Source organism: Camellia sinensis, chromosome 3 (assembly GCF_055761805.1).
Source record: "Camellia sinensis isolate YWXY chromosome 3, ASM5576180v1, whole genome shotgun sequence".
Classification (NCBI taxonomy): domain Eukaryota; kingdom Viridiplantae; phylum Streptophyta; class Magnoliopsida; order Ericales; family Theaceae; genus Camellia; species Camellia sinensis.
This window is the reverse complement of record NC_138963.1, coordinates 57,210,579-57,226,467: the sequence shown is the minus strand read 5'-3', so window position 1 is coordinate 57,226,467 and position 15,889 is coordinate 57,210,579. Positions and strand designations below refer to the sequence as shown.

At 44.5% G+C, this 15,889-nt stretch overlaps 1 protein-coding gene across 1 annotated transcript; it reads left to right on the top strand.

Annotated features, from left to right (window-relative positions):
• The first annotated feature begins 8,580 nt into the window (after positions 1-8,580).
• LOC145821539 (uncharacterized) lies at positions 8,581-11,470 on the top strand. The gene is made up of 3 exons (XM_082918063.1): positions 8,581-9,012; positions 9,980-10,810; positions 11,171-11,470. Exons 1-3 carry the CDS (start codon positions 8,581-8,583, stop codon positions 11,468-11,470), a joined length of 1,563 nt encoding a protein of 520 aa, XP_082774189.1.
• The last annotated feature ends 4,419 nt before the right edge of the window (positions 11,471-15,889 follow it).

Below are 15,889 nucleotides of genomic sequence, written 5' to 3'. Positions count from 1 at the left end.
TGGAAGACGGTGGTGAAAAGTGGTGGCAAGTGGCAGGTGGTGGCGGGTGGTGGCGAGTGGTGGCGGCGGAAGACGTTGGTGGAAAGCGGTGACGGGTGGGTGGATGGTGGTGGTAGGTGGGTGGTAGATGGCGGGTGGTGGCGGGCGGTTGGCGGTGGCGGGTAGGTGGTGGTGGTGGTGGGTAGGTGGGTGGGTGACGGTAGCAGGTAGTGGTAGTAGTAGTGGTGGCGGGTGGTAGGTGGGTGGTGGTGGTGGGTGGCAGGTGGTGGCAGGTGGTGGGTAATGGTGGTGGTGGTAGTGGCGAGTGGTGGGTAGTGGCGAGTGGTGGGTAGTAGTGACGGGTGGGTGATGGGTAATGGTGGTGGTGGTGGTGAGTGGTGAGTGGTGGTGGCAGGTGGTGGTGGTGGTGGTGGTGGCGGCGGCGGCGGCGGCGGGTGGTGGGTGGTGGTGGCGGGTGGGTAGCAGGTGGGTGGTGGGTGGTGGCGGCGGCGGGGGGTGGGTGGTGGTGGCGAGTGGGTGGCAGGTGGGTGGTGGGTGGCGGGTGGGTGGTGGTGGCAGGATGGGTGGTGAGTGGTGGTGGCAGGTGGAGGTGGCGGAAGACGGTGGTGGAAAATGGTGGCGAGTAGTGGCTGGTGTTGGGTGGTAAAAAAAAAAAAAAAACTCAAAACTCAAAACGGAAATATATTTTTTGAGTTTACATTTTTGGCCAAATTTATAAACTGAGACCACTGATTTATAAATCAAAAATTTACAAAATAAGTTTTTATTTGAGTTTTTTTAACTTTTATAAATATAAATTGAAAACTGAAAATGTAAGTGTTACCAAACGATACCTTAAAGTTTTATCTTAATCCTAAAATTAGAAAATTAGTTCTATACAATTATGAATCTATCACTCTACGATAGAAATACTCTAAACTGACTTTTTTTCTTCCCAGCTCTCTTGCTGTCCTCTTCCCTCTCCGTGTGTAGCTTCCCTTCTTATGAGCGCCTCAATTTAAAGACCTGGAAAAATTAATAAAATAAGTAAACAAAATGGGGTTGGATTCTCTCTAGTTTGTGATCGGATTAAAGAGTGTTATTGGGCCCGTGGAAACCTATCACGGGTCTCATTTGGATAATCTTAATTTTTTAATGTGTAAAACTCGTAGAGTACTATATAATTGTAAAAAATTACGTTGATCAAATATTAACAACTATGTAATCAAATCAGTTTTGTATTAAAAAAATGGACGATGAAAAAAATGATTGACAAAAATCTGATCTGATAAAATTGTTATTAATATCTGATCAATATAATTTTTTATATGTATATTTTCAAACTATCAAAACGAGACCCGTGATGAACTCTCACAATATCTTTTAATCCAATCACGAATTGAAAGAAAGCTCCTCCCAAATAAAATATATAATAAATGCATAAGGCGGTGATGGTGATGATTATGTTCACCAAGGATCCTCTAGAGTTTTTTTTCCCTAAAGTTTCCTAAAGTGATGTGTTGTATGAGTGAGATTTAATGCTAAAAAATTGATGTGACTTGTCATTAAATCTCAACCATACAACACACCACTCTAGGAAACTTTAGGAAGAAAAAAACTCTAAAGGATCCTTGCTCGATTATGTTTTGTTATGATGGATGGTGTTGAGCATGAGGATGATGTTGGATATGATGATGATAACGGAGAGCTATCGAAAGGTGACTATTTTATATATATATATATATATTTAATTTTATTTAAAATATATTATTTATATTAATTTATGTATAACACTAAAATATATTCTGACACATAAAATGACACAAAATTATAAAATAATATAAATAAGTAGACTAATAAAATATATAGTAATGGGTTAAATATGTAACAATTAGGCATCGATCAAATAAATTGGCTAAAATATTAAAAAAATTACTAATAATAAATGAAAATTCGAACAATAATCTGTATGTATTTTTGTTCGACTTTCGTTTGTTTTTAGTGATTTTTTTAATATTTTAGTTAAATTTTTTTACTTTATCTAAAAAGTTAAAAAAATGAATTTTATGCTTTTAGTACTTTTTCTTTTTTAATTTTAAAAATTTTTAAGTCCTCAATGATCTAAAAAATAAAAAATAAAAAAATCTATAAAGAGTTTACCCAAAAAAAGGGCAATTTATTTATTTTAGCCTATTCTTTTCCCTAAAAATTTATTCCGTCTAGTAGAATATAACCAAGCTAAAGATTTTTTTTTAAATAATTAAAGGTTCGTTTGGAAAGTGAGTTGGTTTTTTGATTTTTTAGTTTTTTTTTATTATTTTAGCCTGGGGTTAAAAAGTCTCGTTCAGGAAGGATTTTTAACTTTTTTGATTTTTTTGTGAGAGAAAGAATGTAATGATTATGGATTAAATATGATGTTTTACCTTATTAAATTAAAAAATCTATTTTATTTTTTTGTGACTATCTTAACCCAAAAAAAGCTCAAAACTATTGGTGGACGCGGGTCGGTTGCAGCCATGGAACCTCCAATCTGCTATCCGTCTGCCAGATTGGCAGATTGGAGAAAATCAATCCGCATCCGTCCGCCAATCTGGCGGATGTGGATTGAGCGGATTGATAGATGGATGCGAATCGGTTTGGCGGTTTAAAATTTTATAAATTTTTAACATAATTCAATTTGTGCACTTCCTAAAAAAAAAAAGAAAAGAAGAAAGTATTACAGTTAATGACTTAAAAAAATCTTACAATCACTGCATACCTTATCCAAAGCAAGAAAGTTTGAAATTTTAGAATATCACAATCACTGCATACATCATCCACATACTACAATCACAGCATGTCTCATCCACATAAAGTATTACAATCTATGGTTCTTAAAATATAAAAACAATTCAAACCACCAAAACTATGAATAGAGCAGTAGTAGAGATTGTATGTCTTTGTATTGTTACATCTATATCTGTTTTTGAAAACAAAAATCAACCAGCATATATCATATTTTCTATTTATTATTTTTAGAGATAGATTTAAAAACAAAAAAATATAGATAAATAATACGTTTATTTTTTTCAATTCAAAAAAGATATTCAAGTTGAAAACTTTTTTTCAACAAAATATTTAAGCTCTTTTTTAATTGAAAACGCAAACAGAATATTTAAAGAAACTGAAAGCACAAAGTCTTATAAATTACTAGGGGTGTTCGCGGTTTGGCGATTCGGTTGCGGCCAAAGGAATCTCAAATCCGCCATCCGTCCGCTAGATTGGCGGATTGGAGAAAATCAATCCGCAACCGTCTGCTCATCATCACGTATCCGTCCAAAATGCAACGGATCGGTTTGGTTCGACCGGTTTTGATGAATCGGTATATCCGCTGCTCACCCCTACTCAAAATCATACTTTCCAAACGAGCTCAAAAACTCATTAAAATAAAAAATAAAAAATAAAAATAAAAATCATTAAAAAAAAAAAAAACACAATATCAAACCCACCCTTATCAATAATTTATTGTTGACAATCCTGATCTGCCATTCACAGCTTTCATATCAACGCATCGACTCTCATCGATCTGGTTCTCTCTCTTTCTCTCTCACATTTACTCTCACTCTCACTCACACACACTCATCTCAAATCTTCTCCATTTTCAAATCCTGACTTTCATTTTGACAAAAATGTTGGGTTTGATTGAAAGATTTGGAAAGAAATTTGTAAAAAGAAATGAAAATGTGTGTAAAATTAAGTAAAATTTTACCTCTATTTTTTTTTTCTTTTTCTTTCAAAATCCCTATATTTAAAACCCCCAAACCTTTCAATACCATCCTCGCTGAACTCATCCATATGGAGAACGGCAACAATCCCATCAACACTATTTCTCAGATGAAAGACCAAGTAAGCATGAATTCCAATTTTGTATTGGATCTGTTTTATGTGTAAACATTAGTTTCTTTGAGTTTGTCCCCTTTCTCTTGCTTTTTCATTGGACATGTTCATTATTATAATGTTAATGTTGTAATGCTCATGCCTCTCCGTTACATAGATGGATGGAGATGTTTATTTCATAATTCAGTGTTTGTTTGTGGAAGAATTGCATTGACATATATCTTTTAAAATTCAAAATTGGCATGAAAATCACAGACTTTGAATTTAGATTTTGAATGTGTTAGGGAAAATATGTGATTCCCCACAAGTAAATCAATCAATGGGAATAAAAACTAATGCGGAAAAATCAAATCAAAGGCAACACAAGAATTTTTACGTGGTTCCCTCAATGTGAAGTACGTCCACGGGATCGAGATCCGATTTCACTATCAACCAAATAAGTTCCAAACGATTACAAACGAGACACTAATGGTCTCACAAAACCACCCTTAGACGAATAAACCAACTTCAGGGTAAAACAAACTTTAAATTATGGAATGTAGTAACCTCACAACATAAAGATCCTGCATCTAAAATATTACATTTCATATCAAGAAAAATTCGCTTTACCTTTGTAGAGGCTGAGATGTGAATCCATTGTTCCCCAAGGATGATATATGACTGGGTTGCACAATCTGGTATTGAGCTGCTTGTAGATGACTGGGCTGCCCAATCTGGTTTTGAGCTGCTGTTGGAGATGAATCCAAAGCGCCTGAGACATCAAGCATATACAATGCAGGATTAGTAGTGGAAAACAAAATTATACAGAATGACTTGATTTATTGTGGTTCAATAACTTTAAAAAGCATAAATTCATGATTATGAGCGGTAAATAATAGCAAATATATCGCAGTCTCATCATTGTAGAAGAAAATTAGTTTCTACTTACAAATTCATAGGATTTTGTTTAACATGTATAATTTATATTATACAAAATTATGTTGTTTAGCATTTTCCTATATATGAAGGCTAAACAATTACTATAAAAGTTTGGTTTTGTTGGAACAGGGTAGGATAAATGCAAAAGCATATTATTAATATTCAAAATTTATGAAGTATCATTGTGATATACACATGTGATATTCATCAATGAGGTCACATAAAAAAGATAGATGGATCGATTTTGTTTCCTAGCCAGCTGACTAAGATGGGTCAAATCGGATTTACTCGCCCTAGAGCACTATATCAATATACTAAGTATTCTAAAAGTACTGAATAATTATTTGATAATTTAAATTGTTCATCTTAGAAAATTTATTTTGAAAAAATGAATGACAAGTATGATTTTTGTGTTAACTATCTTTTTTTTTTCTTTTAAAAATATTTAGGATCTAATCATGGCTACTGATGTCGGATTAATTTTATTTTTTGCATGGATAATTTGTTCAATGGGTTTTTCAAGATAAATAGATCATTAAAGCAAGCTTGGGATGGGCCATTGCTGGTTGGATTTCCTTCACAATTGAGAGGGAGATTTGCGCCGGACAAGTACGGCCGAGCTACAGTAACGCGGGTTATAACAGAGCGGCCGGGTTACACTATTTGCTCGGTCAAAGCGGTTCCCCGGCCCGTCACGCCAGGCCGAGGTAGATTTGTCGACCGGAGTGTGGAATCATGCGTGTGCCCGACTGGGCTGTGATTCAGCTAGATATTCGATTAGATCCGCAATGGTGCATCTGGACCGAGGCAAGCACAGCCCGGAATGAATTTAGACTGGGGTGAAGGTCGGTACGCCTCACGGCCAGTCAGTCCGGAAAGACCAACTTCCTACAGCTCAGCCGTATTGATCATGGTTGTGTTTCTTCCCAAGGGATAGGTCGGTCATGATATCCCGGTTGAGTGTGCCACTTGGACCAATGGTGTGATGGAGAGGAAATCCACTCCTGGCACGCGTCAATACCGTTTGGTAGTTCCACACATGCTGTTTGGAGGTTTTAGCCTTTACACGCGTAAGGTAGTGAGAGGGGAGCACTGCCACCAGTCCAGGGAAGGACAACAGAGGTAATGCGCACATAATCCCTGAGGCTGCATGGCTAGCCTAGAAAAAGGAGGGATCGGGGACGTTGGAGGTAAGCAATTTGAACAATTCTCTCTCTCTCTCTCTCTAAAAAGTGCTCTATTCTTCTTCAGGTGGTCTGACTTGCTCGTCGGAGGGTCTATCCGGCAGCTCACCACCGGGCAGCTCACCATTTCTTTGTCTTCAGGTCAGGCATCGTCACGTGAAGCTTAAGTTCAAGGAGTATGGAAAGCAAAGGATATTTCACCCCCGTACAATTAGCGCTGTCTGTGGGAAAACTTTGATATTCAAACCTTGCTCTTTAAGCTTTTTCGACCGTTTCCATGGCTAACAACGATGAAACTCCACTGTCCGTCGTCGATGGTGTCACACCAGAGTCTGTTCGACAGAGAGAAGGCCCCCCTGCTATCCCAGCCATGGCGGGCCTAGAGACCTCTTCGAGAGGTGCGCGAGACAAACGTGCAAGGAGTACTGATTGCTCAAAGAGTCCAGAGGGCCGTCGACGGCGGGGGGAGTCGCATGCGCAGCGCCTGGAGCACAAACTCAAAGACCAAGACGCCCTCATTCGCAAGATAGCGGCTGAAATGGAGGTGCTGAAACGCCAGATCAAGGGGAAGGGTGTTGCTGGAGAGGGCAGCTTCAGTGAGCGCACCCCGTCTCCTCGCTCTGGCAGTCACTGACGCACTGTCTCTCTATCACCAGAAGCTATGGGGTCGGGGACTCCAACCCACAGGTGGGCAAATCTCTCACTCGCGACAGCACTTACCGTCCCTCACGCCTATCGTCGACGTCGCGATACTCTTTTTCTGCCCGTTCCGGCGACCTGAGGGATGTGTTAGAGGAGAGGGCTCGCCGTAGGGAGACTCAGAGATTACCGGCAATGCAGAGGCTAAATCCATTGTAGTGAGGAAGTGGCAATGCCAGCGCCCAGAGTGGTGGCCCCAACGCTTGTGGACAAAGAGCTAGCGAGACTTACGGCTACGCCGCTGTCTCCAGAAATCGAGAGTACACCACTCCCTGCCGGATTCCACCAGCCTAAGTTCACCTTGTACGATGGCAAGACAGATCCGTACATGCACGTGAGTCATTACCGGCAAGTAATGGCTGGACACCGGCGCAATGACGCCTTGATGTGCCTCATATTCCCAGCGAGCTTAGGAGAACTGGGCCTGAAATAGTTCGAAAGGCTTCCGGAGGGAAGTATCGAGGGATGGCAGCAATTAGCGGAGGCCTTCGTCACCAGATTCAAAACCAACACTCGAACACCAAAGGAGGTCGACTATCTCCTGGGCATCAAGATGGAGTCTGGAAGTTCGTTGAAGGCATACAATGCGAAGTACTGGAAAACTTACAATGAGATCCTCGACTGCCCCACCAATCTAGAGATTACTCAATACAAGCGAGGTCTCCCAGTTGGACATAGGCTGCGAGATTCGCTTACAATGCACCAGCCCGCAACCATGGAGTCCTTGATGTAACGGATTAATGAACACAACCCTGTGGAGGATGATGTCGCTTCTGCGACCGAGAGGGCTAATCTGGTCGCGGCGGATAGAAGAATGGCAGGAAAGGTTCACTTGGTCGGGCAGGAGGACAACTGCCCAAACGACCGGTCAAAAGATCAACGTCATGGCTCAAACCGTGATGACAGAAACAAAGGTCGTAGAAACGACCGAGCTAACGCTCCCCGTGATGAAAAGGAATATGCCAAGAGAAAATTGAAGGCGCGAACTGGTATCACCATGGTCTTTAAAATCCCTATTTACCGCATCCTGAGTGAAATCTGAGGTGAGCCTTTCGTCCGTTGGCCAGCCAAGTTGGGGAGTACACAAAGAGGTTTCAACTCAAGGTATCGCTGCACCTTCCATGAGGAATGGGAGCACCGAACGGAGGATTGTTTGCCGCTCAAACAACATTTGGAGGAGCTAGTGGCGGCGGGGCATCTAGACCAATACATAGATGGGGGCATGAAAGTCGCTCTATCGAGACAAACCGAACCGAACGGCCTAGCCGCCCTGGACGCAGCACCACGAGGCGTAATCAATGTCATCCATGGCATCATTGAATCGGCAAGGGTCTACGAGCTGAGAGAAATGATTAAGAAAGCTGAGCACACGAGGGAGGTGCTCTCCGTTCAGCCCGCCGTGAAGAAAGGAAAGACCGAAGAGAAGGATATCCTTACCTTTTCAAGTAAGGACTTGGGGAGAATTCAAATGTCCCACAACAACGCCTTAGTAGTGACTCTTCGCGTCAAAGACTTTGACATCAAGAGGATTTTGATTGACCAGGGGAGTTCGGTCGAACTCATGTATTATGACGCGTTCAAACAAATGAAGTTGGATGACAAAGACTTGGCTCCTGCAACGTCTCCATTGGTTGGCTTTAACTCTTAACCAGAATGGCCGATCGGAAAGATCATTCTGCCAGTTAGAGCGGGATCAGTCACGAAGCAAGTGGAGTTTTGGGTGCTTAAAGTCCCATCGACCAACAACTTAATTTTAGGCAGGGGCTAGTTGCACACCATGCAAGCAGTAGCGTTGACTTACCACCAGGTTCTGCGTTTCCCAGCATCGACCGAGCAGGTAGAAGAGGTTTGGGGAGACCAGGCAATGGCAAAATAGTGCTTTGTTGCGGTGAACGGCAGCCGAGCCGCCAAAGACTTCGTTCAAATGGTAGAGGGCCCGGAGGGAAAGGAAGTCCTGAAAGACGTAAGAAGAAAGGCCGAGGAGAAATCAGTTGAAGATTTGGTGGAGGTGCGCATAGACGAGAATGACCCAAACAAGTTCTTTGTTTTGGGCTCATCCCTGTCCAGCGCTGAGCGACGTGAGTACGTTGACTTTCTGATTTCCAATATGGAAGCCTTCGCATGGACGCCTTACGATATGCCTGGTGTCGACCCTAGTTTCATTTGCCACCAGTTAAACGTTTTTCCAAATGCACGGCCGGTCATCCAAAGGACACATTGCTCGGCCTTGCACCATGCCGAGGCAGTGGTGGAAGAAGTCAAGAACTTGTTGGAAGTAGGAGCAATAGAGGAAGTGCAATACCCTCGGTGGATATCCAACACGGTGGTGGTTCCGAAAAAGAACAGCAAGTGGCGGGTGTGCGCTGATTATAAGACGGTCAACCGTGTGTGCCCAAAGGATAGCTTCTCCCTCCCACGAATTGACTAGCTGGTGGACTTGACTGCTGGCCATCAAAGGTTTAGCTTCCTGGATGCATATCGCGGCTACCACCAGATAGCCATGTATGCACCAGACCGAGAGATCACTTCATTCACCACTCCAAGAGGCCTGTATTGTTACAAAGTCATGCTGTTCAGACTGAAAAACGCCGAGGCAACTTTTCAAAGGATGGTAACCAAGATATTCGCTCCCCTTCTGGGCCGCACCATGGAGGACTACATTGACGATATGGTGGTAAAGAGCAGGGAAAAGTCTCAACACCTCGCCAACCTAGCATTGATGTTTGCTACACTTAAATATCACAAGCATCGTTTAAATGCCTCCAAGTGCGCCTTCGGAGTCAACACCAGAAAGTTTCTAGTTTTTTGGTCACGAACCGAGGGATTAAAGCAGACCCTTCCCAAATCAAGGCGATACAAGAGTTGGAGCGCCCAAACTCCACAAAGGACTTGCAACATCTTGCCGGGATGGCAGCCGTGCTGAACAGATTTATAAGCCGGTCTTCAGATCGTTACAGGCCCTTCTTCAAATCTTTAAAGGCCAAGTTCTTCTGGGATGACGAATCTGATCGTGCGTTGGCGGATCTAAAAGTATACCTTTGCTCAGCCCCTATCCTAGTTGCACCAAAGCCGGGCAAAGAACTGTATCTCTCCTTGGCAGTCTCTCAACATGCGATAAGCGCGGTTTTAGTCCGTGCTGACGATACCCAGCACCTTCCCATCTTCTACGTAAGCAAGACCTTGCTCCCGGCCGAATCAAGATATCTACCGCTAGAAAAATTAGCCCTGGCCCTAACGATGGCTTCCAGAAAACTGGCACATTATTTTCATGCCCACACAATAGTTGTGCTGACTGAGTTTCCACTTAAGGTGCTCTTTGAAAGGGCGGACTTTACCTGGAGGATTTTGAAAAGGGCCGTAGAATTGGGGTAATACGACATCAAGTTCCAATCGCATATGCGATCAAGGCTCAAGCTCTTGCAGACTTTGTGGTGGAGTTTGCCCCTGAAATGCGTTCGGTTTGCCCGGTTGATTTGGCTAGTGCGGATTTGGCAAAGCCCATGGTTCAGGCAACAGCGACAAATGTTGGATCACAAATGAAAAAAGGGCAAATGGAAGCCGAAGTGGAGAAGCCGGATAACTCATCAAAAGACAAGCGCGACCGAGACATGGAAAGAGACCAGAATGAACCAACCGGAACCTTAGAGTTAAGAAGCTCCCAAAACCCATCGGACTACTGGAAGTTGTTTATTGGTGAGATGTGGAAGCTCTTCGTCGACGGGGCCTCCAACAGACATGGCGTCGGGCTAGGTCTCGTGCTGACTTCCTCGGACGGGCTGGTTATCGAACAAGCAATTACGCTCGGCTTCCCGGCGTCCAACAATGAGGCAGAATATGAGGCCCTCCTTGCCGGATTGAGAAGTGCATTGAGAATGAAAGCATCGGCCCTTATGGTATTCAATGACTCCAAGCTGGTAGTCAATCAGGTCTCTGGGGAGTATGAAGCCAGGGATGAAAGAATGGCCAAATATCAGGCGCTGGTACGCGCAGAAATCAAAAAGTTCGCTGCAATAAGAGTGGAACAAATCAATCGCGAAGAAAACAATACGGCTGACGAACTGGCCGGTCTTGCATCCACACAAACAGCTTTCCCCAATCCATTGATGATAGAATTCTTACCTCGACCAAGCATTGAGGAACTAGAAGTGTCTGAAGTACTTTGCGCCGACCTAGGACCATCCTGGATGGATCTCATCATCGCCTTCCTAAAAGATAGAATTTTGCCAGAAGAGAAAAAGGCGGCCAACAAAATTCGAGCCAAATCAGAGCGGTTTTGGCTCTCTCCATCCGAAGCCTTATACAAGAAGTCTTTTACTGGGCCGTATCTGAAGTGTGTCCACCTCGACAAGGTAGAAGCTTTCCTCTATGAGATCCATGAAGGCATTTGCGGGAGTCATATTGGGGGCAGGTCTTTGGCTTACCGAGCAATTTTTCAAGGTTATTGGTGGCCGTGCATGCAAGTGGACGCGTAGAAATACGTTCGCAGGTGTGAAAAATGTCAAAAATTTGCTCAGCAAATCCACCAGCCGGCTAGAGAATTGTTTCCCCTTACAAGTCCTTGGCCGTTCGCACTTTGGGGGTTGGATATTGTAGGACCACTTCCAGCAGCTCCGGGCAACCGCAAGTTCTTCATCGCTGCTACCGACTACTTCACCAAGTGGGTTGAGGCCAAGCCATCGGCGACCAAAAAGGAAAAAGATGTGAAGAAGTTTGTTTGGCAAAATGTCATCACTCGCTTCGGGATATCGAAGGCCCTCATATCGAATAATGGCACTCAGTTCGATAGGAAACTCTTTTGCAGATTTTGCGAGTAGTTAAAGATCGAGTTCTACAACTCAACACCGGCCTACCCTTAGTCAAATGGTCAAGCAGAAGCCTCAAACAAGACCATCTTGGACGGGCTGAAGAAGCGGCTAGAGAGAGCCAAAGGAAAGTGGGCTGAAGAACTCCCCAGTGTGCTTTGGGCGTACCGCACCACGCCGAGGCGCTCGACCGGGGAAACACCATTCGCCTTGGCCTATAGCATGGAGGCCGTCATCCCACTGGAAATCGACATGCCAACCATTCGGTCTGAAAGTAGCCAGACTTAAATAATGAAACAGTGGCCTTAAAACTTGACCTAGCTGAAGAAAGAAAGGAACGAGCTTTGAGAAGGCCGTGCATCCAAGGCTGTTCAAGATCGGAGACTGGGTCTTGAGAAAGGTAATGGGCAACACGGTGATCCCGGGCGAAGGCAAACTCGGTGCAAATTGGGAAGGGTCGTATAAGGTAATTGGCCTTGCTGGCAAAGGGGCATACCATCTGGAAGACTTAGATGGTAAAGCTGTCCCCAAACCATGGAATGCAGCCAATCTTAAAATTTTTTACTTTTGAAATGTAATCGTTTTTGTTCCTTAGCCTTTTGAACCTTTGCTTTTTGGCATTTGATGTAAATTGCTGACATATAATGAAAGATAGCCCTACTTTTTTCTTATATTATGTGTTTCTATACGATGACATCACAAGGATATTGGGCCACTATGAATGCCAGGGGCAAGAAGCCAATAATGGTTTGACAAAGATCGTACAAACAGTTGGTGTATTGTCTAACTTGCAGAAGGGCCGAGCTAACTTTGCTCGCCTGAATTGAAATGTTGGTGTCTTGCTCAACTTACAGAAGGGCCAAGTTGACTTTGCTCGCCCGAATTGAAATGTTGGCGTCTTGTCCAACTTGCATAAGGGCCGAGTTGATTTTTGCTCTCCCAATTGAAATATTGGCGTTTTGTCCAACTGGCATAGAATGTTGGCATTTTGTCCAACTCATATGGGGGCCGAGCTGATTTTTGATCGCCCAAATGAGATGTCGGCGTTTCGTCCAGATTGCAGAAAGGGCCGAGCTGATTTTGCTCGCCCAAGTGAAACGTTGGCGTATTGCCCCACTTGCATCGGAGCCGATTTGATTTTTGCTCGCCCATGGGAATGGATGCTTGGGCCATCCAGGACCATGGTTGAGCTGATTTTTCTCACTCCGAGCTAGAACTTGTTCGGTCATAGTAATGTGCATTTGGCTCCGTCATGAGCCGGGCTGTAACTTATATTCGACAAACATTCCAAATCGAAGAAGATTTACTTATCATACAGAAGGCATAACAAAAATAGATACATACTGGGCAAAGAGTTAACGGTTTCATTGATTGAGAAAGTTGGATTACGAAAGTGGGGCTAGCCCGGTTACATTCAAAAAAAAAAAAAAAGGGGAAAGAAGATCAATCCAAGTCTACAAGAGCATCTTGTTGGGCCACTCCCACCTCAGCTTCATCCGCCGCAGCATCTACCACTGTGACAACTTCCTGTTCGGCCTCTCGATCCACGGCCTCTTCAGAAGCTTTAGAAGGATTTTGCTCGGCTGGTTACACGGTGGTTGCTTCTGCTTCGGTCGCCTGCTTCGCCTCTTCAATAAGCCTCTTCTGTACGGCGTTTGCGTAAGCCTGCATATACACCGAAATGAAGGCAGCGGGTGGATTTTGGAATACCTCGACATTCTGACCAAGGCCAAGTTTTTCCACGGCGGCTTTCCAATCGCACTGGAAAAAGATGTCCTTGGTTCCTGAACTTGCCGTTCGTAAGCCCTCTCACCCTCCACGTAGCTACGGTCCTCGGCATCGTCGACCGCCTTGTCTTGCTCGGCTTTGTGGGCTTCGCGGAGTTTACGCAACTCGGCGATATAGCGAGCCTTGGTCAGTTGAAGGGCCCTCTGCTTGTCCTCTTCAGCCCGGGCCAACTGTTCAGTCAATTTGTTGCGCTCGGCCTCCGCCGCTTCCTGCGCGGCCTTCAGCTTAGTCAACTCAGCCGTCTTGGCCTTGTTGTCGGTAATTGCGTCCCTCAGACTTCTCCACATGGCAATCATTTGCTCGTGGGCCAGGTAGTTCTTCTGCGCGGCCTGAAAACACATGAAGATTGTCAGAATGGAAAAACTGAGCAACAACTTGACAACCAAGGTGACTGCCAACTTACCAACACTATTGACTTTGCGGCTGAGTGGAGCACCTTCAGGTCAGACAACTTTTCGTGCTTCTTCATGTCAGCGGGAAGGAGCAGGCCCTTAGTCATGTTGAAGCCAAGAGAGTAATCCTTGTCTGCGTAGACTGAATCCGCAGTGAAGACAGCCCGGCCTTTGTATGATAACTCGGGCAACCAGACCGGGGGGGCATTGGATCGTGTGGATGGCCCGGTGATCGGTTGCTCGGTCTGGTCCCCCAAGTCGGTTGAAGCATGCTCAGTTGAATCCTCGTCGGCCAGATGTTGTTCGGCTTGATTTTTTCTCGGTCTCTTCTTCAACCAACCCGCAGCTTGTTTGCTGACCAGAGCCAACACAGCCCCTTCCTCTTGCACGGCCGGCGTGGAAGAAGTCCCCCCAGATGCCTCCGATGGCTGGGAGCCACTTGCCTCGCCGGTGATCATTGACTTGATAGCTCGGATCTTTGCCATTTCTTGCTCGGCCGTCAAAGGGACCAGTTTGATCGATGGAAGGCTTGGATTTGGTTCTGGAGAGGGTGCACGCAGAAAGTCGGTCACCATGCTCTTGCGCGGCGCCGTGTAGTGGTAGCTTGGTTCGAAGCCGAGCAACTTTGATGATTCTCGCTCTTCAACCGGATGACGCAACAAAACCCTTATAGCTTCCTGGTTAGCGCGAGAGTAATCCTCTGCCAAAAGCTTATAATCTACAAAAAGAAGACAAGTGTTAGATCGGCAATAAGAAGACCAATGCAGAAAGAATATAATATGATTCGCCGAGATACTCACCGGCACTCCCAAAATCTTTCCTAATGTACCAGCCCGGTATGGGCGCCTCGGTGTCCTCATAACGACCGGACACCCACAGGAAGTCGTCATCGTTGGTTTCTTTGTCCGGATTACCTTCGATGAGTTTTGCTCAGCCTTTCCTGACCTCAGATACCAGCAAAGCCTACCTTTATTTTTGTTAAGACTATATTGGTGAAATATCACAGCGAGGCCAAGATTCAGACCGAGTATTCTATTTAGCTCGGCCACACCGTTTATTATTTTGTATGTATTGTTGGAGACTTGGGTCGGGCACAGCCTTGCCTGCCTCAAAAACTCGCAGATCAGCGGTTGGATCGGGAAGCGCAGGCCTCCTTCTACTATGGACACCACCGTGAAGGGCATTTGTCCAGCTCGCCCCAGGGAGTGTCTCCTTTCTTGGCGAGCTCTAAGTGGACATCATCTGGAATACTATACTCTCTACGAAACTCGGCCAGTGCACCGGGAGAACTCACCATGAACCGATATTTCCCCATCTATCCCGGTTTTTATTTATTGGGATGACTTAGGTCGTATCTCGGTGAAAAGTTTTTGTGTGTTTGCTCGGACTTTAAGCTTCACTGTTGGTAACGCTGAACAGGCCTGGTCGGTCCTAGTTTGTTCTGCATTATTAAAAAATAAGTCCAATGGTTAGCGTGACATACATTGCACGACTCCTACGTGGATGTTCCTAGCTCGGTAAAAGTTTTCTGGGGCGTTTCATCGGTCCAACCCTACCCCAGCTTTATTAACTGGTCAATTTGGCCTTCCTAGCTCGGTTCCGGCTTTTAGCTCGGTTCCGGCTTTCAGCTCGATCGAGCCTGTAGATGCGCCCGAACGTCCTGGGAAAATCCCATTTTGTTCATTGGGCTCACTACAGTTCGGACTCAGTGTCACGGTTCTTAATCTGATCTCGCAAAGTGAAATACGAGATTGATAAATCACCAAAGAGTCCAAATTCGACAAATCGTTTTGAAAAACTGATTTTTAGAAAGAAGTGCCAAACATGGACTGCTTTGCCAGATACAGAGTCGCTACCTAAATATTTTATTTTGGGGGAATTTAGGAAACCCTGACTCGTGCGTAAGGCCGCGTGTCTGGCATCACCAAAGTTGCCTCGGCTCGGGAACTTGGGTACGATTAGGAAAGGTCATGCAATGAGCACCCCCGCTCGCCCGATCAAAGATCGGCCACTACTAACCATGATATCTTGTTTTTGAAAACATATGTGCTCTTATTCCGGTTATTATCCTAGAATTACTATGTGATGCGCACAGCATACAAGTATAGACTGGATTGCCTAAGTTGGAACAAAACATCTCGTGTTTGTTTTTTAAAGTGGTTTGCTACTCGCAAGTAGGCTAAAATGCGGATTTTGCCACCCACAAGTGAGCTTAGAAAACATGGTGATTTGCTACTCTCAAGTGGGCTTA